Genomic DNA, 27,899 nt, shown 5'->3' with positions numbered 1-27,899 from the left:
GATTATAGATGACATGGACACTACAGTTGCACAATGTAAACTTTATACAAATATATGACTCACATGCAAATCAAGTGCATTTGACCGAAAACAAATAAACAGGTAACTGTTAACCATATCAATTATTTTTCAAATAAACTGAAGGGAAAATATAACTTTATAAGAAACAAAATAATCTATTCTTTTTCCATTTCTCTTTAGTGCAAACAATGTTGTTTTCTAACACATCACCTTGTTATATTGCAAAATAAGGGAAAATCTATACAATCCAAAAACAAAAACATCCAATACATTACTCTATTCAAATAAGACATAACATAAAAGATGAAAAATCCTTATAGATTTGACAGCAGAAAATGTCCATTTTGAGTTTATCCGATGATGTTTTTATACATCTCCTGCATGAGACAGATCCACACCTTGTGCTTTGGTTTTCTGTCAGTAAAAGAAAGAGAGAGAGAAAAAAAATCAGAATTCTGAAAGAGCAGTACTGGGGAAATTAAACAGGAAGCAAGCATATGATATGTGCACTTCTTTTCACAATATACAGGCTAGATACCATAGCCTTGAAGGTAGTGGCACAATATAACTAACATCTGATGGCCTCTAGATCTCATTGAGCAATATTAAGTTTGTCATTTAGTCATTTTGATTTGAGAAAGACATTCAGAAAAACACACTGTGTTATGTAACAATGTGACCGCCACATACCAAAGAGGCCAATGTTTCTTTATCGTTTCCTTTTAGTGAGCTCATTCTTTTACTGGGAGTCTTATATCATTTTATTCAATAATTATTATCTATATACAAATATACAACTGAAAAGTTTTTGAAAGAAGTCTCTGCTGCTCACCAAGGCAGCATTTATTTGATCAGAAATATGGTAAAAACAGAAATATTGTGAAATATTATTACAACTGTTTTCTATTTAAATATATTTTAAAATGTAATTTATTTCTTGATGGCATAGTTGCATTTTCAGCATCATTACTCCAGTCTTTAATGTCACATGATCCTTCAAAAATCATTCTAATATGCTGATTTGCTGCTCAAAATTAAGCACCCCTCCCATTTCTCATTACTGTAATGTGAATCATCCTGTTGGAAGCATAGATTTTTTTTTTTTATTCAAGTCATGCTAAACTAAATACAGTTCAACATACAATACAATTATGTTTTATGTACATTACAGTAATAAGAATGAGGATTTTTCTTTTGCATTGCACTAAAGACAATTAGGAATTCTTTATGCACAATATACCATTTTTTTCTTTTGATTTTCGAGTAAAATATCAAGTGAACATTCTTGATAGGCTTTGTTAAATTTATATGTTACAGTATTCAGAAAACTGATCTTCACTATTGGTCATGTCATGCCTGCATGTGTCGGTACTTCTTGGCCAGATCTACGTTGGTGCGTCCGGGCTGGAAGGGATACGTCCAGAGGATGGAGTTCCAGGCCCTACCAAACCTTTTCATACCCATTTTGAGGTAGCACAACTCATCAGCAGACCAGTTCCGCCTCTCTCTGTGACTGCATGAAGTCTAAATGAGAAAACGATGACATATTACGGAATAAATCTGGACTAAAGATGATTGGCAAATTCAATGCAGGTTAAATTAGTGTGAAATCATGGCATACCATACATTTTTTGGGTGCCAGCATTCTGAGGTTCTCTTCAGATGTCTGTGATCCATGTTCTCTTCCATGTCTGGGCCTGAGAGAAATTAAAAAGAAAACAAGCAAGGCAGGAAACTGAATTAAAGAACCAAAGCATTCAAAATGTGTCCATGCTGGCAACAGCAATGCAAATGGTAAGACTTGCACAGGGCAGCAGGGAGGTATATTGATCTTTAGAATGATTTAGTGGGCAGACTGTGAAACTGCACACACAGTACTGAACCCTGTATCCTAAAGAACAAATACACACTGTTCTTTAGCAGGACTATAGCAGGACCTTCCCCTCAGCATGAATGACATTCTTATTGTAAAATACAGTCTTACTGTTCCACCAACTCTTGAGAAGAACAAAACACTTGTGTGTATGTGTGCATGTGCATGTGCATGTATGGATGTGCACTGGCAGACTGGAACACACTGATCTTGTTAAAGAGAAACAGTGAACCGCAAAGTCGTGATCCTGTAAGTGCAACAGAGTGTGTGCTTGTGTCTAGTCATATCCTCAGTCCTAATGACTTTGTTCTGGGGTACAGAACAGACTAGTCTCCATAGTAACAGCTCAATGACTAGAGATCAGAACCCCCAGGGACCCATAATCCAGTTACCCATCTTACATACACATATGCTCCAACTATCTGTCTTTCTCTCTCACACACACATACTCCTTTGAGTAAATCTTAGTCCAAATCTTTATCATTTACTTGTTCCATTCAGGTATCAAGTAGACTATAAATTAACAAAATACAAATTTAAAATAATAATCCACAAAACCTAAAAAAGGAAACTTTCCCCGACTTCATAGGTTGACTATGAAAGCCTGTAGACTGATTTTTATGTGAAGGACGTTTTTGCCGGGGAAAAGGATGTGACATTTACGCATGCTCCTGAGAGCCTCTTTTTTGTTCTACGACACATGAAACTAATGCTTATACAATGTTCAGGATAATGCCAAAAGAGCTATTCTGTACAGTAATGTCAATGTGTAATGCAAAGAAAATGTATTAATTCAAACTACAGTCTCACATAGCCAGATCTATATAGTCTATAGTCTCAAATATACTTTATAATAAAACTATCATAACAGTGCAATGCTTTTGGTTGCATATGCTCCCAAAATTTTGTCTATGTGACCTCAAAATATATTTGAAAGCATTTGTGTGAGTGCAATGAATTCTAGGGGTGTGACCTGATTTCTAGAGATGCACTGGTCGACCGGTCATAAATTGGAAACCAGCTGATTTTTGCACCAAACACATGATCAGCAATCATTTTTAGTTTTATTTTGGTTGATCGCTGTTCCAGACTTTCAGTCAAACTGCATTGCAATCATTTCCCTAAATGTCATTTGTGTGAAAGTCTGTAAACAGGACATTAACACAGGCCAGAGACGGGACATACTGAAGACTGACGCAAAGAGGAGAACAGACACATCAGCAGAGAAAATACTCACTGGTCATGATGCACTAAATAATAGAAGAAAAATTTAAAATGGGTGTTTATATGAATATATGTCTGGAAGGAACAGATCTGTCTTTCAATGCCATTTTCTTTTCCTCTTATCACTATCTTATCTATAAAATAGTGTTTAGAAGCACAGAGCTGATTTGTTTTCAGCGATATCCAAATGAATGCTATATCGCTGCTGTTCCATAAGCGCCACCTACTGTCAGAGAGTGAATTTGCATTTTCCATCCATCTGCTGTTTTTGTTTTGTGCAAGTAGCATAATTTCAAAAATCTAAAGTCAAACTGTTTTTACTTCAAATCCTATAATTAAATCTAATTTAAATAAAAAACAACTACTCATGCTACATGTGTGTAGCATCTTTGTTTGGATCATAATTAAAATGCAGTGGTGCCTCTAAATGGCTACAGATATTTTTTGTTTAAGACCAGTTTTGCATTGCAACAGCATAGACAAAAGTAGAAAGCACTGGAAAGTCTTGTGTTACAGAACAGCACCTTATTCAATATTTTAACCCAGTTCTTTGCATGAACACACAACATTTATCAAACTTTAGAGCCATTTGCAGATGTTTATAGTGGCACAGATATTATGAATGCCCCCCACCTCTAAATTCCACTGTCTAATGCCCAAACTCAAAGCAACTGAGATACATCTAAAGTAAGAGCTACAGTCCACTTTTGTCCTCATAGGAAAAGAACGCTTCCCTTACCGTATGTTTCACACGGCCTTCTCAGTGGTGTGAGTCTAAAACCTAAAGAAAGAAACACTGAGAATTACAGAGCAGAAAGGAAACACAAAATGCACACACAAAAAAGCCAATATAGCATGCGTGTATAAAATATAAACAGATCATCAGAATATGTATATAATTATAAATTTCCAACATTTTGTCTGAACATACATTATCATTTTGGATGAATGCATCTACTAAATGAATAAATGTAACCCAATGGAATGTTTTTGCCGGGGAAAAGGATGTGATGTTTATGCGCACTCCTGAGAGCCTCTCTTTCATTCTACGACACATGAAACGAATGCTCAGGATAATGCCGAAAGAGCTATCCTGTACTGTAATGTCCATGCAAAGAAAAGGGATTAATTCAAACAATAGAATCAATTTGCTTAAAAAAAGGCAACCAGTATAAGAATCACCCCATTTGCTTGTTAAAAAAAAAAAAAAAGAAAAGAAAAGAATCATGATTGGTGCCGCACTACTGTTTTCATTTGTCTAAAAAAAAATGTGGTGATTGCAGAGCTAGTGCAAACATACCCACATCGCTATGGCCACTTTTCTTAACTTTTCTTTTCCACCGCTGTTTTTTTTTGTTATTGAGAGGAAAGTGTGCAGCACAAATTTACATATTCATCTAAATGTTACCTTTTAAAAATAAAATGTAAATTATCCATCAAGATCATCATAGAATCTCTAGTAGAGTCATTCTAGTTGACTGGAAGCATTTAAAGAAACAGAAACACATCCAGCTGAAATAATCATGGCTCTTTAGAATACTTGACTCTGATTGGTCAATTAATTGGTATTGACAACCTGATTGAACATTGATTGGTAAAATTCTTTTGCATAATAGCCGCTAAACTGCACATTTCTACTTGTACGCCAGCGCAAATCCATTAGTGCCATCTTATGACTTAAAAATGTCAAGTAAAAATCTTTTTTCATTGGGGTCCTGATCACACTTTCCAGACTTGCGATAATGACTGGAGGATGGTACATTACCATTTACTTGACAATTATACTGAGAACATCTCTAGAGAGTCCAGTGAGTAAGTTTTGAGGTTATGGGAAAGAAGCCACATAGGAACAACTGAACAGCACTCAGAGACCACAGCTAGGCAATGGGGGGAATGGAATGAGTGAGACTGAGGGAAAAAGGAGGACACAAAGGAAAAAAACTGAGAGTAAAGATGGAAATACATTTCAACAGCATAGACAAATGTGGAAAGCAAAGGAGAGTCTTGTGTTGAAGAAAATCACCTTATTCAATATTTTAACCCAGTTCTTTGCATGTGCACACAATGTTTATCAAACTTTAGGGAAGTTTGCAGATGTTTATAGTGGCACAGATATTATGAATGCCCCCCCACCCCCACTTCTAAATTCCACTGTCTAATGCCCAAACTCAAAGCGACTGAGATACATCTACATTAAGAGCTACAGTCCACTTTTGTCCTCATAGGAAAAGAACGCTTCTCTTACTGTATGTTTCACACGGCCTTCTCAGAGGTGTGAGCCTAAAACCTGAAGAAAGAAACACTGAGGATTACAGAGCAGAAAGGAAACACAAAATCCACACACAAAAAAGCCAATATAGCATGTGTGTACAGTATATAATATAAACAGATCATCAGAATATGTATATAATTAAAAATTCCCAACAATTTGTCTGAAAATACATTATCGTTTTGGATGAATGTATCTGCTAAATGAATAAATGTAACTCATGAGTGTGTGTTTTGTTCTCCAGGCCTTGTTCTATCAAAGCTACTTTCTAAACATCTGAGGTAGGTGCACATTCCTCCACAATCCCAAAGACATTGTGAAAAACTGTGTGGACGCCGTCTCTTACATCCGTCTGATGGTTGGTGACTCAGTCTGTGTTTTTCCATCTTGCTCCTCTTATTATCCTCATCAGCGCATGTGCTGTGCTCTCTGTTTTTGCCGTGTGTGTTGATGTGAGCGCGTGTTAAAGTGTGACTAGACTTCTCTAACTGCTGGCTGCTTTTGAATCGATCCTCAGCCTCTTGTAGCACCTGGTGAAAGTCACACTGAAACCTGCAGTTACGCAACACGACGCCAAATGAACGACTGTCCATCTCATTCATATGTTTCACACAACCTGGGAGTTGGAAAAGGTGCATGTGACAGCATGGATAAAAAGAATATGTGAGACAAAAAGAACAATGAGAGTATTAATGAACCAGAAAGTAGCAGAATGCATTGCTTTTATCATCTAATGTGTTGTTTGTATGCATTTATACAGACACAAACCTGCACAGCGTAGATTCCTGGGTTTATTGGGAGAGGGCGGCTTCAGAATTTCTCTGTCTAACAGCTCAGAGCACAGAGACATCTCATCTGAAAAAGAATGCAGCACAAATTCATTATTTAAAACATCAAATGAACGGCAAATAACTTAATTGCTAAAATAAATCTGTAGGTGAAGAGGAATCGAAGATTTTTCTGTGATTTAGAACAAAGAGAACGTGATGTTTTAAGAAAGATTTACCATCTAAGAGAGTGCGTGTGCACTGGTTTCTCTTCATGGGATCAGGATGTCTGAAAATATCTGGGCTGAAACCCAACAAAAATAAAACGGAGAGAGAAATGTCACTCCCTTGAGGAGGAAAAATGTACTGACTGTGTCTTGAAAAGTCATTGACATTAAATGCTTTATGTGAATCTGGATTAAATGTGAACATTCTAATCATGAATAAAACAACTGGGAATGAGGAAAACAAGAATAACTCATACTGTACTACTATCCATACCACATTTTCTTCCAACAAAAAATCTATTTGTTTACATTTTCTGGCCACAAGTGTACAATATATTTTTAAAAGACATTGATATGAACTCTTTACTCTTCAAATTACATGTAATGAAACAGTCTATGTCTCAAGCAAAACCGTTATAGCATAACTCATTAATTTAATTCAATAAAACTCATTGAATTTAATTTTGTTTACCGCTGTGTATCTCTGCTGCGCCTTGCTGGCGTGCTGCAGTGCTGGAGATGTTTGTTGCCATTAACGTCTGAGTCTAGATTCATCATCTTTAATCTCTTCGCCACTCTTTCAGATTTAATCTCCATGTCTCTCTTTTTAATCTCTCTCTCTCTCCTTCTTTCCTGGTTGTCACTCCTCTCATTCTCTCTCATTTGTTCATGCTCTCTTTCTTTGCCCTTTTCCCAGCTAGAGCGTTTGAAGTGAGTGACTTGGGCAGGACTCAAACACTCGTCAGAGCTGACACACTGCTGCTCACATACACAAACACACAATTTTATGTTGTTGAAACTGCTGATGAAGAATGCTCAATAATATTAACACATTACTATTAGTTGTATGGATTACATGTGATTCTCACCAAGCTCTCTTGGTTGTACGGTATTTCATTTGTGATTGGATGTTCTAGAGTTCCTGCAGGAGTTATGTGTAACTCCTCACATACTCGATGATGACCTTTGACCTTTCGCATCACAGAACACTCCCACATTGCCTCATTACATTCCACAGATGAGGCCGACCTCTGCATGCTGCGCTGCTGGCTTTCAATGTCTCTTTCCCACAGTTTCACACCCATCTGAGAATCAAAATACAAAATTAGGCTGATAAAGTTGAAGTCGGCATGAAATCAAAATTGACAATTCTTATTTTTTATGGAATATTGTAGTATTTATTATCAATAATTTATCCGTGCACCAGTGGCGTAGCCAGAATTTTATTTTTGGGGGGGCCCATCTAAAAATGAGGGGGCCGATATATTTATATATATGTCACTAATAATGACTACAATGACACTAATAATTCTTAATTTATAAAAGAAATGCAAATTCAATCGGTAGTTATTAATAGAATAACGAGACACAAACCTTTACATTCAATTGCGTTTGGTCCCATTTATTTTTGATCACAGTGCATACTACATATACAAACTTTTACTCTCAAAGTGCGCACATTTGTAGAAATACACGTTTACCTCAGATTTCATTAGATAGAATTTATAGAACATGTACACAGGGTTTCATAATTACCGAGGTCATAAAATGTAGTTTTCTAGGGGGGTACGGGGGCATGCTCCCCCGAGAAAATTTAGATTTCCCTGGTGTACATATGTGCATTTTTAAGACGTTAAGACCAACAAATTGGATAACAATAGCTTTAAAACCATGTCAACAAATACATGCATGCATGCACAGTTTTGAGGCAGCTTTAATCGCATGTTTGGCAATTTCATTTTCAAACGACGGTCATTGCTCGTAGTTTCTTTTGCGCTTTATTTCAGCTATAATAAAGTAATTATGCAGCGCGCGCCGGCGCATTTGCGCATGCAATTCTTGAGTGCGCGCCACGAGCACAATATAATAACTGATTGGACAGTCGTGTTATTTTTTAGTTTTACCGACATCATCTCATCTGACCGCAGTTCACTGGTGTTCAACTGAAGCTCCCTCGTTGTCACCTGCACCTTTTCCGCGCTCGTTTGACTTGCGCCTCGCGCTGAGGAGAAGTCGGAATGCACCTCTGAAAAGTGTCCCGTTTGTTGTGGTCGTAAAGAGACAGTTCTATATAAACGCAGCGTTTTACTTGGCAATGTTTTAAAAAACCATTTTTATTTTTGGTATTTTATATGCTCTGTTGGTGGTTTGTGGAGTAGCATCACCCGGGAGGGATATATTTTTTTATCCCCACCAGGGATAAAAAACATTTTGATTACACTCTGATATTGTACTATTTGATGATCAGTAGTGGTTCGCTAAATATAATAATTCAATAAGCATTTAGGCTACAATAAGCACTTAACTTTTAATATAACTTTAAAAATATATATTAAATAGATAGCCTAATAAAAATATCTAGATAGCTGGCTGACTAAAGTAGGCTAAATTTGAAAATGATATCATTTGTACATGGAGTTATTATATAAAAAGATACTTAATTTCTTTACAATTTATAGGTGTTGTTTTAACAGTCAGTTATGTAAGTTTGATGGTTAATAGCTTCTAGCAACATTAAATCCAGGAGAGAAGACAATTCTAAAGAAAAAGCATGTTTGATTTACATAACAAAGTTTGAGCGCGCACAGCCACGCACGCAATATCTGGGCGAGAGCAAATAACGCCACGGAAACTGCCTCAAATTAACTATAATGACGAGAAGAAAGCTGTGTGCGCTGCAGTCAGAGGTTCTTGATTCTCTAACGACTTTTTATTGGTTAAAACGAATGGAGAGTTAGGAGCCCGAGCACCCACCGGATTTCATTGCATCGAGATGCGCGTCCTGGAAACGGGAAGCCTCGGGTGCCGCTTCACATTGCCACTCACCGCATAATAACGGACTCTCACGCGCAAAGATAATAACAGCAGAGACTACGCGCAACACGTGAAATAATCAAACCAATAAGTCTAAAAACAGCTATATATTAACCGCGCCCCATATGCATCAGTGTAACAAATCAACATAAAAAATAAAAAATCGCTCAGAAATCTGGGGGGGCCTGCATGATAATGAGGGGGCCTAGGCCCCCTCAGGCCCCCCCGTGGCTACGCCACTGCCGTGCACTTAAAATCCATGTGCCCTCATGATCTTTAATCAAAAGCATTAACCTCTCCTCCCCCTTCAAAACGACTCATCGTCTCTTCCTGTCACATGCTATGGCGCGAAGGTCGAGCTATCTGGAATTGTCAGCAGATCCAGTGACGTATGGGGTAAATGCTGTCGCTGGGGTAAGCTTCATTTTATAGAGATTAATGCATTAACCACCGCTGATGCCAGTCATTGTGGTGTACAGTACCCTCAAACATGGAAAGGAACCTGAGGACACGCTCAGTCAGTCAAGCTGCGTGTCCACTGGAGCGTTTTTAGATTCATTCCTATGGAAGTTGAGCGTCACACTTAACTTACGTGTGAGCGTAGGCTCAACTTCCATAGGAACGAACCGAAAACACTTGCTCTTACCCGCTCGCTTTGCGCCAACGGACACGTACCGCCAGTCAGTCAGTCTCTCTCGCATGCGCTCTCTCGCTGTTTAGTGCCGTTAACCGTCCTCGTCATCCTCAATAAATAAAGTTCTTACAGTAACATGAGGGTGCTCGGAGTGAGTCCGGTGGAGAGAAATCCCCCACAACTGACTGCAAATGGGCATTCATATCCGCCTCCATTTTGTTAGCAACGCCCAACTTCCAATGATCCAATCAATTCCCGAAGGATGAAATCAAGTCCCGCCCTCTCATTTCAGATGCCGTTTCACTCGGATAGACGTCACAGTAGGGAAGAAAAGACAATCGCAACTTCCGTTTCATGCCGACTTTATGAGTAAGAATGTATTCATAGAGCACTCTTCCCTTACCATGATGTATGCATGCTTGAGTTAAAGACTAAAAAACTAAAGGGCTCTGAAATGCTCTTAAGTGACATTTTGTCTTGTTGTCATAGCATGTTATCAAATCTGGTTAAAGCAATTTGGACAAAAGAATGCTCTTGGAGGTGTTAAAGCTTCTCAAAAAACTCAAAATCTCTGTCTCATCCATGTTTTAATATGACTTTTACAGGTACGCATAATAGCCGTGCAAACTTTGTGAAATAATATATTCACAAATACCTTTTTCTCTAGATGCTGTATTCTCTGGAGGATTTCTCCAGCTGACTGCCGGTGTCTCTCTAAGTCACAATCCTGTAGATCCATACTAGACATGCCTGCGCCTAATGATTCAGCTGGGTGGGAAAGGAAAATAATTGTCAAATCCTCATGAGCCAAAGTTTAATAGAAGCAGGATATTAAAGACCCTCTGTGGTAAAAAGTTTTTATAGTTTTAATATTGTTTATATGTCTGTGTGGTGTTAGAAGGCAGCCGTCTTACTCTGAGATGGCAAACGGGAACATGGTTTGTGTAACATTAGCAACACATTATTAGTTGTTTGATAACATAGTCAAGCCAAATGGTAATCATATCAATAACTGTTAAGTGTTAACTTTTATTCAAATTCTGAATGGATTACATATAGCCTAGAAAGTGTGCAAAGACAGCATAATAACTCATCTCAGTTTGCGATCTTACAAAATGTTGTTAAATTCAATGAAGTTGTCTACACTGCACAATGAATCTCTTATTGACTTTGAACAAAAACTCTGGTGTTCTGACTAAATTAAACACCCCTGATTGGTCACTGCGTTCAAGAGATCAAAAAACATGTCTGTGATTGGCTACATTGCTCACCACTGCAAAAACGCGTAGTAAATAAAAACATTTGACGTTCTCCAGAGCGCAAACACTAATACACACTGGAGCATTCACCAAATCTGTTTAGTCAATATGATATTATTATATGTATCAACTGAGGTGCTCTTGCTTTCATTTGAAGGTGCTTTGTTCACTCAAGCACCCCCACAGAACCGGCCCTGCCTGTATAATTCGTTCTTCCTTTTCTTTTTCTGAATCAGTTTCTGGTTTAAACCAGAAACTCTGAATTAAACCAATATTTACACTTGCCATTGTGTAGCGTTTACTACAGTTGACCAGGTGGATCAGGAAGTATGAACTGGTGTGATTGAGTGGAGGCGGGGACTAATTTGCATATTCATTGCCCGGCATATACTAAATGAAGCAAGGGTATAGAGTTACATTCAAGCTATTTTAAGGCATGAAGAAATTATTTTCAAAAGAAAAAAAAAATTTAAATATGTCATTTTGATTTTCAAAGATGAATTTTAAGTGATAAAATTATTGACTGCAGGGGGACTTTTACTATAATTCTCACTATAATTGCAAGGGTATGTTTACTAAGTGGTGCTGTGTGTGATATGGTGCACCTGAGGTTAGCAGCATATCATCACCACTGCAATAAAGGCAGCAGTGTGTGTCTATTCTATTTGTATTATCCTGAATAAGGCTTTCTCAAAGTATTTTGGCTGGCCGTCAGTCGCTCTGTATGCTATGGACTTTAGTTTAGTTTTCTCTGTTTCTTGGTGACCAAGACATGGTCAACCTTCGTCTATGATTGGCAAGTACTGTTAGAAATCAGAAACTCAGTTATCAACATGGACAACAACTTAAGGAGTGATTTTCATTCACACTCCTCACCGTTCCAGATGAGTATCCCTGATCACCTGTGCCGGTGGCCCATTGTTTTTCTACGAATTAAATGCTGCAGGAGACGTGGCAAATGAGGTGGTATTGCTAAAGCCGCATTGGATATTTCTGGATTCGGCCTATCGTCCCTAGCTCTTTTGATGTGCCTATGCTGTGCCCTCTTCCCCGGTTTCGTCAGAGTGGAGTGCATCCACAGCTTTTGCGCCAGCTAAACAGGGGACTTCAAACAGTGAGTGATCCACCGCCACTTAGGATGGCCTTACTCAACTTGCAGACTGTGGTAAACAAGACCTTTATTTTACATGACTTTTTTATCTTGCGGCAGCTGTTTTTAAAAATAGCTTTCATTGTCACGCTATTCCTACAGATCCCTCTTAAAGGATTAGTCCACTTTTAAATACAGTTTTCCTGATGAATTTACTCACCCCCATGTCATCCAAGATGTTCATGTCTTTCTTTCGTCAGTCGAAAAGAAATTAAGGTTTTTGAGGAAAACATTCCAGGATTTTTCTCCATATAGTGGATTTCAATGGCTACCAACAGGTTGAAAGTCCATAGTGCAGTTTCAGTGCAGCTCCAAAGGGCTTTAAGCGATACCAGATGAGTAATAAGGGTCTTGTCTAGTGAATCGATCGGTCATTTTAGAAAAAATACAACCGTTTATGCTTTATAAACAAAATATCACCTTGAACGTACCTTCCGTTTCCGCATTCTTCATAACGCTTACGCTGAATGTTCTACGTCTTCCCTATTCTAATTACGGAAGGAACGCGGCACCAGTTTCGTTTTTTTCCGTAAGTTGAATAGCGTTTTGAAGAATGCGGAAACGGAAAGTACGTTCAAAATCCTGGAATGTTTTCCTCAAAAACCTTCATTTCTTTTCGACTGATGAAAGAAAGACATGAACATCTTGGATGACATGGGGGTGAGTAAATTATCAGGAAAAGTGTATTTAAAAGTAGACTAATCCTTTAATGGATTTGGTAAATCCAGTACTGTGTGTAGCTGTCTATCGACCTCTACAGCCTAATAATGTTTTTTGAATGAATTTGCAGAGTTTATTGGGAATGTTGCAACAAAGTATGAAAAGATTTTATTATTGGGTGATTTTAACATTCATGTTTGTTGCCTTGGTAAACCGTTATCCAAGAACTTTTGCAATCTAATGGACTCTTTCAGTTTCTCTCAATGGGTGCGAGGTCCGACACATAATCAAGGTCATGGATCTGGTTTTCTCACACGGTCTTTATATCACAAACTTGGAGATTAATGACACTGGCTTTTCTGATCATAAATCTGTGATATTCGCTACTACTTTTCCTCTGATCTTCTGTTTTTTATGGATGTTTCCATGCTAAGTAATTTTAGACCGATTTCCAATCTCCCGTTTATTTAATTTTTTTTTAGAAAAGGTAGTAATCACTCAACTACAGTCTTTTCTAAGTTCAAATTCAGTAACTTTTCAGTCAGGTTATAGAAAATTACATAGTACTACTGAATCTGCGTTATTGAAAGTTACAAATGATATTATGCTGTCTACTGATAATGGGAATGCTGTTGCTTTGATCCTTTTAGATCTCAGTTCAGCATTTGATATGGTTATATGGTAAAATTTTAATTTCTAGACTGGAAAGTTATGTAGGCATTCAGGGTATCGTTCTAAAATGGTTTCTGCCATATTTAACCAATAGGAAGTTTTCTGTATGTATTGGAAAACATACTTCTTCAGTAGTACACCTCTCCAGTGGTGTTCCACAGGGATCGATCCTTGCTCCTACACTTTTCTCTTTAAACATGCTACCACTGGGATCCCTGTTTTCTAAACATGTACTATCGTTTCATTTTGCCGACGACACCAAGTTGTATCTCCCACTTAAACGCAATGATTCATGTTCTATTGAGGTTTTGATAGCATGCCTACGGGATCTGAAATCATGGCTTTCGCAAAATGTTTTGGCCTTAAATGAGAAAAAAACTGAAGTTGTCATTTTAGGACCAAGTGACTTTTATGATCGTGGTGATCTGGATCTGGGCCTTTTAAGTTCTCATGTTACTCCGTGCGCTAAAAACCTTGGCGTTCTAATTGACTCAGGACTTCAGTTTGATAAACAGATTAATTCTGTCGTCAAATCAAATCTTTTTCCATCTACGCTACCTTGCAAAAGTTAAAACTTTAGTCTCCCTCAAGAATTTCGAAACAGTTATCCACGCATTCATTACCACACGTCTTGACTATTGTAATTCACTTTATTATGGAGCTAATAGTTCATCTATTGGGCGTTTACAACTTGTTCAGAATGCTGCTGCTAGGCTGTTGACCGGTAACAAAAAATTTGATCGCATTACTCCCATCTTGACATCTCTGCACTGGCTACCGGTTAAATTTAGAATAGAGATAAAAGTTTTAGTCTTCATTTACAAATGTTTACATGGCTTAGCTCCAGCCTACCTTTCTGTTTTGGTATTCCCTCATAACCCAACTAGGTCACTTAGGTCTGGGGATGTTGGATTACTCTCTGTGTGCAGGACTAAACTAAAACATAGAAGGGACAGAGCCTTTGCAAGGGGTGGCCCCAAAACGGTACCATCTCTTTCTATGTTCAAATCAAAGCTTATTTTGCTGTTTGAAGTTTTCTTTTTATGTTGTTTCTAATGTACAGCACTTTGGTCAACCTTGTGGTTGTTTTTATATGTGCTTTTTAAATAACTTACTAACAAACTAACTTTATTTTCAGGCGTGTCCATGAAGACATTTATTTGCATTTTTATTTTTGTAGTCTACAAGATACTTGTTTACAGTAGATTTACTTTTATCTTCTCTTCAGAAAAAAAATTCTATAATACAAAAGGTATGGGAAAATCCCATATTATTGACTTGACTATTGAACTCATTTTGGATGAGCAGTTTTTTTTCTCTAATGATACATCGCCTTGTTGTATGTTTTATTTTCTTTGTAATGTTACTGAATAAAAAAATTGTTAAATATAGAAATTAGTAATGTTACAATAATCATGATTAATTATGAATCACTCATTTTTTTGGGGGGGCCATAATAAATCACCTAAAAAGTTAGGAAGTAGCTTTTTTTTAACTAAAAAGTCACATATTAGTTAGCAAAATATATCACAATATTAATATACCTTCCATATGCAGTGTAGCCGACATATTTTCAACATAGCAATGATGCACTAGACATTATGAACACCGTATACACTCTTTTGTTCAAATTGTGCACAGTTTATCTGGCAGTTTTCCATTCATCTGGTGACAAGGCTGGCAGAGATACATTAGTGAGTGCCAGAGTGGAAATAATTGGATCCTTGATTTCAGCGAATTTTTTCAACATGTAGAATGTTGAATTCCACCTTGTGGCCACATCCTGTTTTAAAAGTAACTGCTCTTGTCTCATCTGTTTTTGTGTGGCCTTGAGCTTGTCTGAAGCAGCTGTGCTTCTATGGTAGTATTCAACATACTGAACAACAAATACAACATTACATTAGTATCATTGACTGTAATACTGAGCCGTGACGCAGTCATGTGACAAAAAAAAAAGACTCGGACCAGAAGACTCTGGAGGTGAACTAATCATTTCTGTTTCTCGTACAGATTGCAGAGCTTATGTGGCTGTTTCCCATAATTTGGCTAGAGATGTTTTTAGGAAATTTAGCTATTAACATGTAAGATTTTAATTAAATTCTGCTGAAATGACTTGAAAAAAGAAAATTTGTTCATTTTGCTGAACAAGATATAAAGATCAGAGTCAGTAAATTGATCCGAACTTCCCATCATTAGCTATTATAGCCATAGTGTGAAAAAAAAACAAGACTCACTGATTCTTTTGCAGGTGTGCAGAACGAACACAGCTGCCTTTCTGATCTCTTCATCACTGGCCTCAGTGAGCAGAGAAATCATAACTGGCAAACCTCCAGCCGACAACAACTGAGACTGATGCTCTACTGCATAGACAGAGAACAGACTAATTACAACAATATACAAGATTTGTATACTGCATGAAAGGAGGCAAAACAAAACTGCTATAATGTTATATAAAAAAATACTGTTAGTGTTAGTTTAATTATTTGCAGTGTTAAGGCCCATTCACACTAAGAATGCTAACTATATATATAACTATAACAATAACTACATTAGCATCAACACCAACACTCAACATCATTCTGTTTATTCTAAGCACTTGCTGCAGTTTTGTCATCTGTCACTTTAACCCTCAGTTTCACAGACAAGGCTTAAGCTAGTCCCAGACTAAAATGCATGTTTGAGCTGATTTAACTGAAAGTAACTTGTACTGGCATATCTTAAAATATGTCAGTGCTATTGTTTTGTCTCAAGATGCAAACCAGTTATGTTTTTTTCTAGGGTATGTTTATAAAAGCTACTTAAATGTCCTAATTGAACTAAGGCCTAATCCTGGCTTAATCTAAGCCCTGTCTGTGAAACCAGGCCTATGTGCTCAAGCTCTTTAAAGCAGGATGGATTCTGATTGGCTGTCAATGTTTTTATTGTTCATCAGCTGGAACAAAATAATTATGAAAGTGATTCCAAAGATATTATTTCTCTGTGCCATTATCGTTATTGTTGTGGTGTGGAAGCTGCTATTCTTTAATATTTTAGAGCTATATCTTTATTGTTATAGTTATCACTCTTAATGTGAATGCACCCATATGTGGTTAAACAGATGCAGGAAAAGATATTGATACAAGAATAAAGACAAACCAAATCGTAATTCATATGCTCATTTATTCATTTTACTTGAAGGTCCCGTTCTTCGTGATCCCATGTTTCAAACTTTAGTTAGTGTGTAATGTTGTTGTTAGAGTATAAATAAAATCTGTAAAATTTTAAAGCACAAAGTTGAATGCCAAGCGAGATATTTTATTTAACAGAAGTCGCCTACATCGAACGGCCAGTTTGGACTACATCCCTCTACTTCCTTCTTTAATGACGTCACTAGTTTTTTGACTAACCTCCGCCCACAGGAATACACAAGAGTTGCGTTTGTAGAGTGTGTTTGTCGCCATGTCGTCGAAAAGCTGTTATTTTCATCCCGCAGTCCAATCACCGGGTCTGATTCCGGCTCAAATTGATAGGGTAAAATTAAAGACATGTTTACAATAACACTGAGCGCGTGCATCTCCACGTTATGGTAAGAGGCGTGACCTTTCCGGGCAAGATGCGCTAAAGCTGCTGTCGAATCACAACACAGGAACCGCTGGCACAATCAGAACTCGTTACGTATTTCTGAAGGAGGGACTTCATAGAACAAGGAAGTCATCAGCCCGTTTTTATGACAGTGGAAACAGCGGTATACAGATAAGTAAATTATGTGAAAAATACTGTGTTTTTTTACACGCGAAACATGAACACATGTTATATTGCACACTATAAACACAATCAAAGCTTCAAAAAACCACGAAAAACAGGACCTTTAATATTATCTTAAATGTCTTTTAAGCTTAGCTACCCAGTAGAAATGCAAAAAATCAGTGCTGAAACTTATCGTTTAAGTGCATCAGGCTACAAATTTGTTGAATTTGAATTTGTTGAGAATAATAAAAAGAAGTAACAGGAATTTAAATCTAGAGTTCACTTTGCACGCACTAATATACTTGAGCTTTGCTTGTGTATGAACTGAATGCAACCCTAATTCTCAATCTGCATACTCCCATATAGAAGGTTAGCCACAGATGATAGTGTGATCATTATAGTATTTTGAAAGGGCCTAGATTGAGTAGTTTCTGGTGAGCTTTTGAAATGTGCATCAGAGTACACTTTGGTCTTTTGGATAATACTTCCCACACACAAAAGGTTTGAAATGTTTTAAGACGCATCATCAAAATGCAATTTCATGCCATTCATGTCCCAATGCCTGCTCTTACTTTATACTTAAAAATACTTATTCATTTATTTGTAGTGCAGCATGTCATTTCTGTACTTTTTAGAAGAATGCAAGTCATTTTACCATTTTAAGTCTGTTTCCCATACACTCACCACAGGCATCCGTGAGGTGTCCAATTGTCAGCACCACTGCGAGTTTGTCTTGTTGGTCGAGGTTTGGGCTTGACAACAGACACAACAGCCCTGGAATAACCCTCAACTCTGATAAAGAAGATACCAACTGCTCTGAGACAGAAAGAGAAAGGAAATGGAGAGTTCAAAACAACCCAATATGGTTCTCCTGGGGTGTGCATGCGTTCCTCTTACCGTTGTTGGAGATGCAGGCAGACAGTGTTTTAGTGATTACCGTAGCCATCTTACAAGCAGCAGGACTGTGTGCCGACTGAGACAAAACTCTAGTAAGAGTGTCTGAGAGTGAATTCAGGCCTCCCACTGACACAAAATACTCCTGAGCACAAGCTGAAAAACACATATTCACATGAGATGGGAAAATGAGCACATAAGGTGCTGTTATATGTTATTTTGTGCTTATGTGCTTACGGTTGTTTGCCACAGTCATGCCAATAAATGAGCATATTGGCTGTGCCAGCTCTGCCCTGGGCAAAGCCACTTCCTGCAGCCAGGTCTTCACCAGGGGAAACACACGCATACATACGTTCTGATTCTCCTCTGTCATAAACAATTACATTGGAAGATTGTGAAAGTGTTCATTTGCATGTGTACAGAAAAATCTGTCTCTCAATCTCAAACTACGTAACCGTTTGGGGTTTAATGGTGGTAAATGGGTAGAAAAGGGATAGAGAACACAACCATACCATTCTGAGGGTTGTTGACAGAGCCACAGAGAGCACTAGACACAGTGGCCCACAACTGCAGCTGCTCATAAGAGTCATTAGAATCCGGAAAACTTTGCCTGAAAAGTGGCATAAGAAAGAAAATAAAATGAAATCTGGTCCTGTCGAGCAGCAAAGGAGTTTTTAAGTGAATTTCCAGATGTTTATCTGGATTTTTGTGAATCACTTTAACAAACACCAGACAGTGTTTGAAATGTTTCGCTTCCACACCAAGTAGGGGAGCATATTAAATTTTGTTTGGGAATGTTTTCAGTTATCCAGGACATTGTCTTGGAGACTTAAAAGGACAGTTCATCAAAAATATGAAAGTACTCACCCTCATGTTGTTCCAAACCTGTATTTCATTTTTATCTTATGTGAAACGCAAAATGAAATATTTTTAAAATCTCATTTTTTTGTCCATACAATTGTTAATTTTATGGATGGACAAAAAACATTCTTAGGAAATACCACACAGAAGAAAAAATTCATACAGGTTTGGAACTACTGTACATGATGGTGAATAAATGATGACGCTTATTGACGATGCCTTGCCGTTCGTCAGAATGGCTTCATTCTTGACATTTATTATTATCAACATATTGTGACATTGTATTCTGCACATTATTTTCCTCTTAAATTTCCTCACACTCTTAATTGGCATAAAACTGTGTTTTAACATTATGTAGATGGCCTCCTACACTTCACTTATTACTTTTTCACAGTTTCGCCCCAATTAACGCCCTACAGGTGGTCATGTGACATGACAAATTTAAATGTAAAGGTATAGAAGATATTAAATAATGGCAGATAATGATGCATACCCGACCAAATTGAACTTAATGTGTGTACCTGAACAAATTGAGCAAGGTTTCGATACACCTGGAGGTCTTAGCAAGAGTCTGTCCACATCCTGGAACACAAAACACAGATTCACAAACCATATGTGAATTGACAACTTGTTCTCTCCCTACTCTATCAACCTTTTTCTCATGACGCTTTGCGTGAATTATGGATGTAACTTCCGTTAAACTGGGCACAATCAGTGAAATTGTCACTATGATTGCAAAAATGCACTTTTAAAAAAAAAAAAAAACTGGGCACAATCTGATGACATTATTCTACTCACCGTTCAACCATCAAACATTAAAAGAAAAATTAAGTGTAAAAGCATCAACAAAGTACTTTCAACAGACCACGAATAACCCTAAAAGCGCGATTCTTTCCGCATCAATATTACGGATGGGTTAAATATCACTGTGGTAATATATATCTGTGTTATATTAACATACGTTGCCTTAATCAAAAGTGTTCATTAACTTTAGCATTGCATGAAAATATTTCAAAGTGCTTTCCGTCATTTTGACATATAATAAATTATATTTACCTGTTTTATAAACATTCCAGTAAATGCTGTTAATTGGGATTAGAAGTGAAAAGAGGAGACAATTACATTATAAAGCATCCTTGTCAAAACAAATCTAGAAAGACGTGAGGATTTGGGGACAAAAACGAGAGATTCTTAGGGCATTCCAGTGAATTATTCATGGAATATATCGCAAATTAAACTGGGAGAACAGAACACAAATGCATTGTATATGTTGTCTTTTTTCATACTGTTACAGCGGAATACAAAGGGAAAAAAAGAGAAAATAAGCAGGAGGAAAAGAAAGCAGCGACTGAAAAGAGCTCTTGCCACAGATATTTTTGTGATACCACGTCACATTACATTACGTTACGTTACTCTCCTGACATTTGAAAATAAAACATGAAGGAATATTTACAGCTCATTCAGTCAAACTGATGGATAATGGTTATTTGTACTGCAAGCTTATATTTTGAAATTATTTGCTTCAGTCTTTCAGTTCCCCAAACCAGAAATGACAATTCAAAATTCACAGTAGGCTTGTCTGGAAAAACTTGGATAAAACCACATTATCAGCACAGGAATGGTCTCATTGGATGTAAGTTTTATGATGAATCTTACTGTTGTTGGCAACCAATACAGACAGCATGTACACCGCTACTCTTTTCTCCGTAAGTGGCATTTTCTGTTCCAGATGCTGCGCTAAGTCACGAAACGTCTCCTCTTTGCACAGTGTCTGTTTACAGCTCTCTGCAGGGAGAAAATATGTTTATAGTTAAATATTATCTCTTTAACAATACAGTTATTTACAGTGCCCTCCACAATTATTGGCACCCTTAGTAAATATGAGCAAAGGTGGCTGTGAAAATAAATCTGCATTGTTTATCCTTTTGATCTTTCATTTAAAAAATTACAAAATTCTAACCTTTCATTGAAGTAAAACAAATGAAAGTGGGGGGAACTCACATTATGAAATAAATGTTTTTCTCCAATACATGTTGGCCACAATTATAGGCACCCCTAGAAATTTTTTTTTGTCATTTAACTTTTTTTTATTTGAACTTTTCACCCACAAACATAGAATACACAAACACATACAATACCAAAACTGAACATCCATAGATGTTAAACTAATAAAAACAATAATAACCATTAAAAAAAAAAAAAACATCTCTACTTGTTTTCCAAATAGCTCAGAAAGCTACCCCATCTCTGATTGAAAGCATAAGTGGAGTCCGTAAGTTTTGCCAGCATACGTTCATATGATGCATTAGAAGTCATAAGCACCCCTAGAAATTCTTATGAGTAAAATATCTCTGAACTATATTCCCAGTCATATTTACATTTTTTAGCACACCAGGGTGACTAGGAGCATGAAATTGTGCAGCCATGACTTCCTGTTCCACAGGAGTATAAACATGAGGAAACACAAAGGCCAAATTCCCTTAATCTTTCATCACAATGAGAAAAAACAAAGAATATAGTTCTGATGTGCAGCAAAAGATTGTTGAGCTTCAAAAAATAGAAAGTGGCTGTAAGAAAAAAGCTAAAGCATTGAAAATCCTCATTTCCGCTATCAGGGCAATAATTAAGAAGTTCCAATCAACTAAAGATGTTACAAATCTGCCTGGAAGAGGACGTGTGTCTAAATCGTCCTAATGTGCGGTAAGGAGGAAAGTTTGAGTGGCCAAAGACTCTCCAAGGATCACAGATGGAGAATTGCAGAAATTAGTTGAGTCTTGAGTCTCAGAAAGCCTAAAAAAATTATCAAACAGCACCTACATCCCCACAAGATGTTCGGGAGGGTTTCAAGAAAAATCCCCTGCTCTCATCCAGAAACAATCTCCAGTATATTCAGTTGTCAGACAAGACTGGAACTTCAAACGGGACCGGCTTCTTTGGTCAGATGAAACTAAAAAAAGAGCTTTTTGGCAACAAACTCATCAGATGGGTTTGGTGCACACATGGATAAAAAGTACCCCATGCCCACGGTTAAATAAACTGCTGGATCTTTAATGTTGTGGGCCTATTTTTCTGCTGGAGGTCCTGGACATCTTGTTCAGATACATATCATTCGTATCATGGATTCTAGCAAATACCAACAGATAAAAATCAAAACCTGACTGCTTCTGCTAGAAATAATGGGCCGTGGTTGGATCTTCCATCAGGACAATGATCCAAAACAAACATCAAATCCAACACAAAATGGGTCACTGAGCACAAAATGAAGCTTCTGCCATGGCCATCCCAGTCCCCTGACCTGAACCCTAAAGAAAATGACTGGAGTGAACTGAAGAGAAGAACACCAACAAGGAGCTGGGAGTCTGAAGGATCTGGAGAGATTCTGCATGAAGAAATGGTCTCTAATCTCTTGTCAGGTGTTCTCCAAACTCATCAGGCATTATAGAAGAAGAGTCAGAGCTGTTATCTTGGCAAAAGGAGGTTACAAAAAGTTTTGAATAAAAGGGTGCCAATAATTGTGGCCAACGTGTTTTGGAGAAAAACATTTATTTCATAATGTGACCCCCCCCCCCACTTTCAATTATTTTCCTTCAATGAAAGGTTATAATTTTGTGAATGTTTTGAATGAAAGATCAAAAGGATAAACAATGCAGAATTATTTTCACAGCCGCGTTTGCTCATAATTAATAAGGGTGCCAATAATTGTGGAGGGCTCTGTATATATAATGCATACATACCATGCAATTCAGCTAAGGATGCAAGTGTAAATAGAGCGGTCTCTTTAACCTGAGAGAAAGTGCTGGACTTTGACAGGTTATAGATGAAGGAAATTCCTCCAATCTCTCTGAAGAACTCCACATACTGACCTGATACAAAGAAATCATTAAAGACAATCAAAAAATGTCATTAAAGTCAAATATTTTTGTGCAGGTCATATTTTTGTGTAATATGTATATGTTCTGAGCTGTAAATCAGACCACTTTGTTTGCAGATTGAGATGATAGTGAGAAGGGCTTGTTTCTGTGAGCCAGGCCATTTCATCTGGTATTTCAGACATTCCAGTAAAATACGCAAATCTGTCTTGGTAGCTGAAAACGTGAACACTGTTAAATCATTTATAGCTTGTAAAGCAAAATACTTATTTGGATCTGCACAATAGATGGGTACTGTGCAATAAAACAATATAATATATATATTTTTAAAAATTATACGGGTATGTTGCCACTTCAGGTACATTTCAACAGAAAACAAACCAGAGATGTTAAAGCATTTTACTAGAAACTGAAATAATAACTTTCATTAGTCATTAAAACATTACATAATTGTTTACAGATCAATAGTGCCCATAAGTATATGAATATATGATATTTAGTTATGCATTTGTCAGTTGCATGGAAACTTACAGTCTAAGATACACATATGGTAAAGATTGTCAAAAACTATATTATTTCACGTAATTGTATTTGCTAATGTTGTTAATGAAAGTTATTATATTGCATATAAAATTAAAGTTATATCCTGTTATAAGATGTTGACCTTCCATTTTTCATCTTATTAAACCATCCTTTCCACCAACGTGCCAGGTCACTATTTCCTGCAAAAAAATATAAAAATGTTGTTAAAATATGCTATACAAACTGTAAATAAATAGCAATAACAATAAGTAAACATTTCTTCAACTTCACTAACGTTAGACACCACCATATTTAACTACACGATTGAAGGGTTTGGTTAGCTTACATCATATCCACGGACTACGATCCTAAAGTATACAAAAGAAATTATTTAATAATGTTGATGAGGCCAGAATCGTCTAAATCCTTCAGTTCTTGCATTAATTTTCCTGATTAATTAACAACATTTCAACGGAAGATCTTCATATTCCCGCTCCATAACGTGCCGCTCTTTTGAATCACGTGATTTTAACCGCTTATGAAAATCGCAAATAAATAAATGTATATAATTTATTTTGGATTTATTTATATAATTTTAATTATTTATATTATTTGCTTTGGATGCACATGTATATATATTTAGTTATGAAACATACAGTGTATATAAACCATAGATATAAACTAAAAAAATAGGTCATCTGTGAAATGTTGAGCACACAGAGGACTCTAGGGGGCGCTGGAAGCAGCACGTTTGCAACCTACTGCGACGATGGAACTGAAGAGCAGAAGAAGATCATTCGGCGAACAGTGCCAGGTATGTGTCTGTTTGACTCAGCATTTCACTCATATTAAAGCTGCTCTTTGAGGGAATTGCTCCACCGACAGTTCCAGCATATGTGTTCAATTACACATATCTGCAGACAAACATAATTAAAATGTAAAATGAACCGTCAAATGTGCCAGTTATTACGAAAGCCGGTATGTTAGCGTGAAAAGCTAGCAGGTTTCACTTTAAAATCACGGGTTAAAAGTAAACTGTTTATACGTAAGGCTATATAGATTTTATTTTGACCCTCACAGATATGAGAAATCGATAATGTTGGATTTATTACATTGCAGACACGTCTATAGTTTAAAGGTTTTGGGATGGAGTAGTTCATAATGTATTAACATTTTCTTAATCTTTGTTGGTTATATCACTAACGTTAGCCTCTAATAACAACTATTTCTGCAACTTTCAATCTGCACATTGCTGTTCATTTAATGTGATTTCAGATTTCAATTTAAGTCGGTCTGTTACTAAATATTGAGATCTCACTTTGTGTGTTCCCAGATGCTGGAGTTGTAGACTGCTTCAGTCACTGCATCCAGGCAGTAATGTCTGGCTATTTGTGTTCAAGACTCCTCTTTTTCACTGGTGGAAGACATCTGTCCAGTTTCTTTGCAGCCAGCCAGCATGTTTTACCTGATAAACTGTCTAGAACCTGCCTGCTCCCTTCTCAAGCCCGGAGCTTCTCCTCCCGTGGTGGCCGATCAGATGGAAGCTCAGGACAGGAAGGAGAGAACACACTGTGTGCTCCAAGACATGAAATGGACTTCCAGTTGAGCCGGCTGCAGATCGATGCTGTTCTGCGTGCTAACGAGCAGTCTGTTCGTATTCCAGAATTTGATGGCCGTGGTGGTCCCAGTCCGGTGCTGAGGTTTGAGAGTAACCAGCTTTCAGCCAACACTCCGCTAGAGGACCGACGCAGCAGTGCCAACTGCCTCCAGACCCGTGGCATGCTTTTTGGCGTGTTTGATGGACACGGCGGACATGCGTGTGCTCAAGCGGTCAGCGAGCGGCTGCCTTATTACATTGCTGTGTCAATGATGGCAGAGTCTGTACTGGAGGATCTAGAGGCCGCCATGGAGACCTTACGACCCGTGCCGCCCATTCTGCAGTGGTATAAGCACCATAATGACTACAACTACAGGGAGTCAGCAGCCCTCTATGTTAATCATTTGCGTGTTTACTGGCAGGAGCTTCTGGCGAGTGAAGAGCATGGTGATGGCATGCGCCCTACTGATGCTCTCAGCTATGCATTCCAGCGACTCGACACGGATCTTTCCCTTGAGGCACAGGTGCCGCTCGCAAATGACCTGATGCGGAACACTGCCATCCAGGCCGCCTTCGCTGGCTGCACAGCTTGTGTGGCTCACGTTGGACCAGACGGTGTGCATGTTGCAAATGCAGGAGACTGTCGGGCAGTGTTGGGTGTCCAGGAGGATGATGGGAGCTGGAGTGCTCTTCCACTCACACAAGACCACAACGCTACCAATGTTACCGAGCTGGAGCGAATACGGCGGCAGCACCCGGCCAGTGAACGGCAAACCATAATCGTAGATGACAGGCTGCTTGGGGTCCTGATGCCATTGCGTGCGTTTGGGGACGTGCGCTTTAAGTGGAGTCGTGAGCTACAGCAGAGTGTTCTAGAGAATGGAGATTCCGATTTAGAAGCGCTGAATCTTTATCAGTATGCTCCACCTAATTATCTCACCCCACCTTACTTGGAGGCCACACCAGAAGTCACTTACCATCGGTTGCGGCCACAAGACCGGTTTTTGATTTTGGCCTCTGATGGTCTCTGGGACGAGATGAACAACGATGAGGCAGTCAGGCTTGTGGCGGAACATCTGACAGGTATTCATCTGCAGGCTCCGGTTTCAGCCAGCCAGCTCAACTTGGGACAAATGCAGCAGCTACTGCTGCGGCGACGGGCCAGGGCAACGCCCGCTTTGGATTTGAATGGAGCCACACACTTGATTCGCCATGCGCTGGGCACAAATGAGTATGGAGAGATGGACCAGGAGAGATTGGCAACTATGCTGGCTCTGCCTAGTGATTTAGCACGCATGTACCGTGATGACATCACTGTCACCGTGATTTACTTTAACCCGAACTTCAACAAAACTAATAACTAATAAAGAAGAACTTTTTAAAGTTTCATATATATAAAATTATATTTGAAGAGTTGTTTTCAGCTGTGATTTTTTTTTTTAATGCATTTGAGGCAATGTTTTTCTTTGTTTTTTATATAGTTGCATACACCTCAAAATGCCTACAGGTGACTTTATTTTGAGTTCGCAACAGATTCTTGCATTTTGTTTTGGAAAATGTGAATATAAACAATGAGGGTAGAATTCAGTGACTCACTTTAAATGGCACAAGGTTACAAATGTGAAGGTAAAGTCTTAATCTGTCTATGTAGTTCAGGCACTAATAAAAAGCATCTCTGAAGCTGCTTGTTTATACCTCACATCTTTTTATGACGAGTGTAGTTTTCTAGAATTTTTCGCATAGGCTGTTTTGTTTTGTTTTTTTGTCTACAGATTGTTCATTATAGTGATATTGGGTATATCTGTTCAAAGAAGTGGTCATTTAAGTGTATTTTTCATAACAGTAGAATTAGAATAATGACCAATATTCTTCTTTATTCTGTAGCTGTTCCATAAGACATTAATATCACTTGCATTAAGTATAAGTTGCAGCGCAGCCTGAAGATTACAAGAATTTAGCACAACTTGGCTCCTGCTATTTTTTTCTGGGCTGTCTTGGCTTGTGCTATGAAGACATTTTCACTTTGCACTTGAAGTGACTGTCGCTTGTGTCAATGTACCACAACAAAATTCTCGTCAATGGTTAAACTGATAATATTTGTAGTGCAAAGTATGAAGGTCATAGGGGCCGGTTTTATGGAAGGTTTTATTATACGTTACATTTTATGTCAACATTACATCAACTTGCAAGTATATTTCAAAATCACTTTGCTTGAGAAAAATGATCTTTTACACTGCTTATGTAGATTCATGAAGTAAAACAGGTGCACCATATTTTCTGGTAGTAATCAATGTTTTCCTCTTTTATATTTTTGTTATTTGTGTCAATATTGTTACTATTTGTTCTGTTCTAATTTGAGTGACAGACTCTCCTCTAATAGAAATTTTTAAATGGGATAATATATTTTCACTGCAGAATTTTGTCTTTGTATTTTTATGATGTCTGTTATATTCACACTATCTGGTTATTAAAAGATGTTTAATCCAAATTATCGCATTGATCTGTTGATATTTTAGAATGGCACAAAGAAAGAAGCAACTACAGAGCCTCTTTAAGTCACGTTGTAGTCTCTAAATGTGTTATGCCTTATAAGATAAAGGTTATTGAATAAAATCATGCAAAAACACGTCACGTTAAGGTGACCACAGTCAGTGAGGAGGAACAGGCACATGCTGGACACGATAAAGGTGTCAGTATGAAGAAAGAAAGCAAAAAGATTCATATAAAGTAAAATATACGTTTTACTGTCTGGTTTAAATTTTGTAGTTTGTCTCTTCTAATGACATTTGTAGTCAGATGTGTAGAATTTTCCTTTTTTAATGAGAATGAGGATTTATCTTAATCTGCTTAAACCAATTTC

The 27,899-nt window shown here is 37.6% G+C and overlaps 2 protein-coding genes across 8 annotated transcripts; one reads left to right on the top strand and one right to left on the bottom strand.

The window, feature by feature from the left end:
• Positions 1-26: 26 nt before the first annotated feature.
• terb1 (telomere repeat binding bouquet formation protein 1) lies at positions 27-24,896 on the bottom strand. Of its 7 annotated transcripts, none has more exons than XM_048167714.1 (22): positions 24,761-24,896; positions 23,585-23,642; positions 23,026-23,136; positions 22,786-22,914; positions 20,708-20,836; positions 19,573-19,633; positions 18,703-18,800; positions 18,428-18,556; positions 18,194-18,346; positions 17,981-18,112; positions 15,805-15,930; positions 10,485-10,597; positions 7,251-7,466; positions 6,854-7,140; positions 6,394-6,458; positions 6,156-6,242; positions 5,734-6,003; positions 5,364-5,405; positions 3,858-3,899; positions 1,648-1,718; positions 1,378-1,545; positions 27-435 (listed from the first exon to the last, which is right to left on the bottom strand). In XM_048167714.1, the coding sequence occupies exons 2-22, from the start codon at positions 23,589-23,591 to the stop codon at positions 388-390; spliced, it is 2,484 nt and encodes an 827-aa protein (XP_048023671.1). In that variant the 5' UTR covers positions 23,592-23,642; positions 24,761-24,896; the 3' UTR covers positions 27-387. The 7 variants fall into 7 exon arrangements, with proteins under 7 accessions (XP_048023671.1, XP_048023673.1, XP_048023672.1 ...); XM_048167716.1 differs by lacking the exon at positions 24,761-24,896 and adding an exon at positions 23,789-23,967 and having other exon boundaries at positions 1,378-1,534; positions 1,643-1,718; XM_048167715.1 differs by lacking the exon at positions 24,761-24,896 and adding an exon at positions 23,789-23,966 and having other exon boundaries at positions 23,029-23,136.
• On the top strand, positions 24,107-27,527 carry pdp2 (putative pyruvate dehydrogenase phosphatase isoenzyme 2). Its single transcript, XM_048167722.1, has 2 exons — positions 24,107-24,256; positions 24,776-27,527. Exons 1-2 carry the CDS (start codon positions 24,148-24,150, stop codon positions 26,401-26,403), a joined length of 1,737 nt encoding a protein of 578 aa, XP_048023679.1. The 5' UTR covers positions 24,107-24,147; the 3' UTR covers positions 26,404-27,527.
• The last annotated feature ends 372 nt before the right edge of the window (positions 27,528-27,899 follow it).

Source organism: Megalobrama amblycephala, linkage group LG19, assembly GCF_018812025.1.
Source record: "Megalobrama amblycephala isolate DHTTF-2021 linkage group LG19, ASM1881202v1, whole genome shotgun sequence".
NCBI classification, from domain to species: Eukaryota; Metazoa; Chordata; class Actinopteri; order Cypriniformes; family Xenocyprididae; genus Megalobrama; species Megalobrama amblycephala.
This window is presented reverse-complemented; position numbering and strand designations above follow the sequence as displayed.

Excerpts from the sequence above, each read along its gene's own strand:
- pdp2 (XM_048167722.1), top strand. The coding sequence starts at position 24,148 with ATGTTGAGCACACAGAGGACTCTAGGGGGCGCTGGAAGCAGCACGTTT. Across the intron at positions 24,257-24,775 it reads CATTCGGCGAACAGTGCCAG|ATGCTGGAGTTGTAGACTGC; the intron begins GTATGTGTCTGT and ends GTGTGTTCCCAG.
- terb1 (XM_048167714.1), bottom strand. Across the intron at positions 18,801-19,572 it reads ACCTTGCTCAATTTGTTCAG|GCAAAGTTTTCCGGATTCTA; the intron begins GTACACACATTA and ends GCCACTTTTCAG. Across the intron at positions 18,347-18,427 it reads CATGACTGTGGCAAACAACC|CTTGTGCTCAGGAGTATTTT; the intron begins GTAAGCACATAA and ends TGTGTTTTTCAG.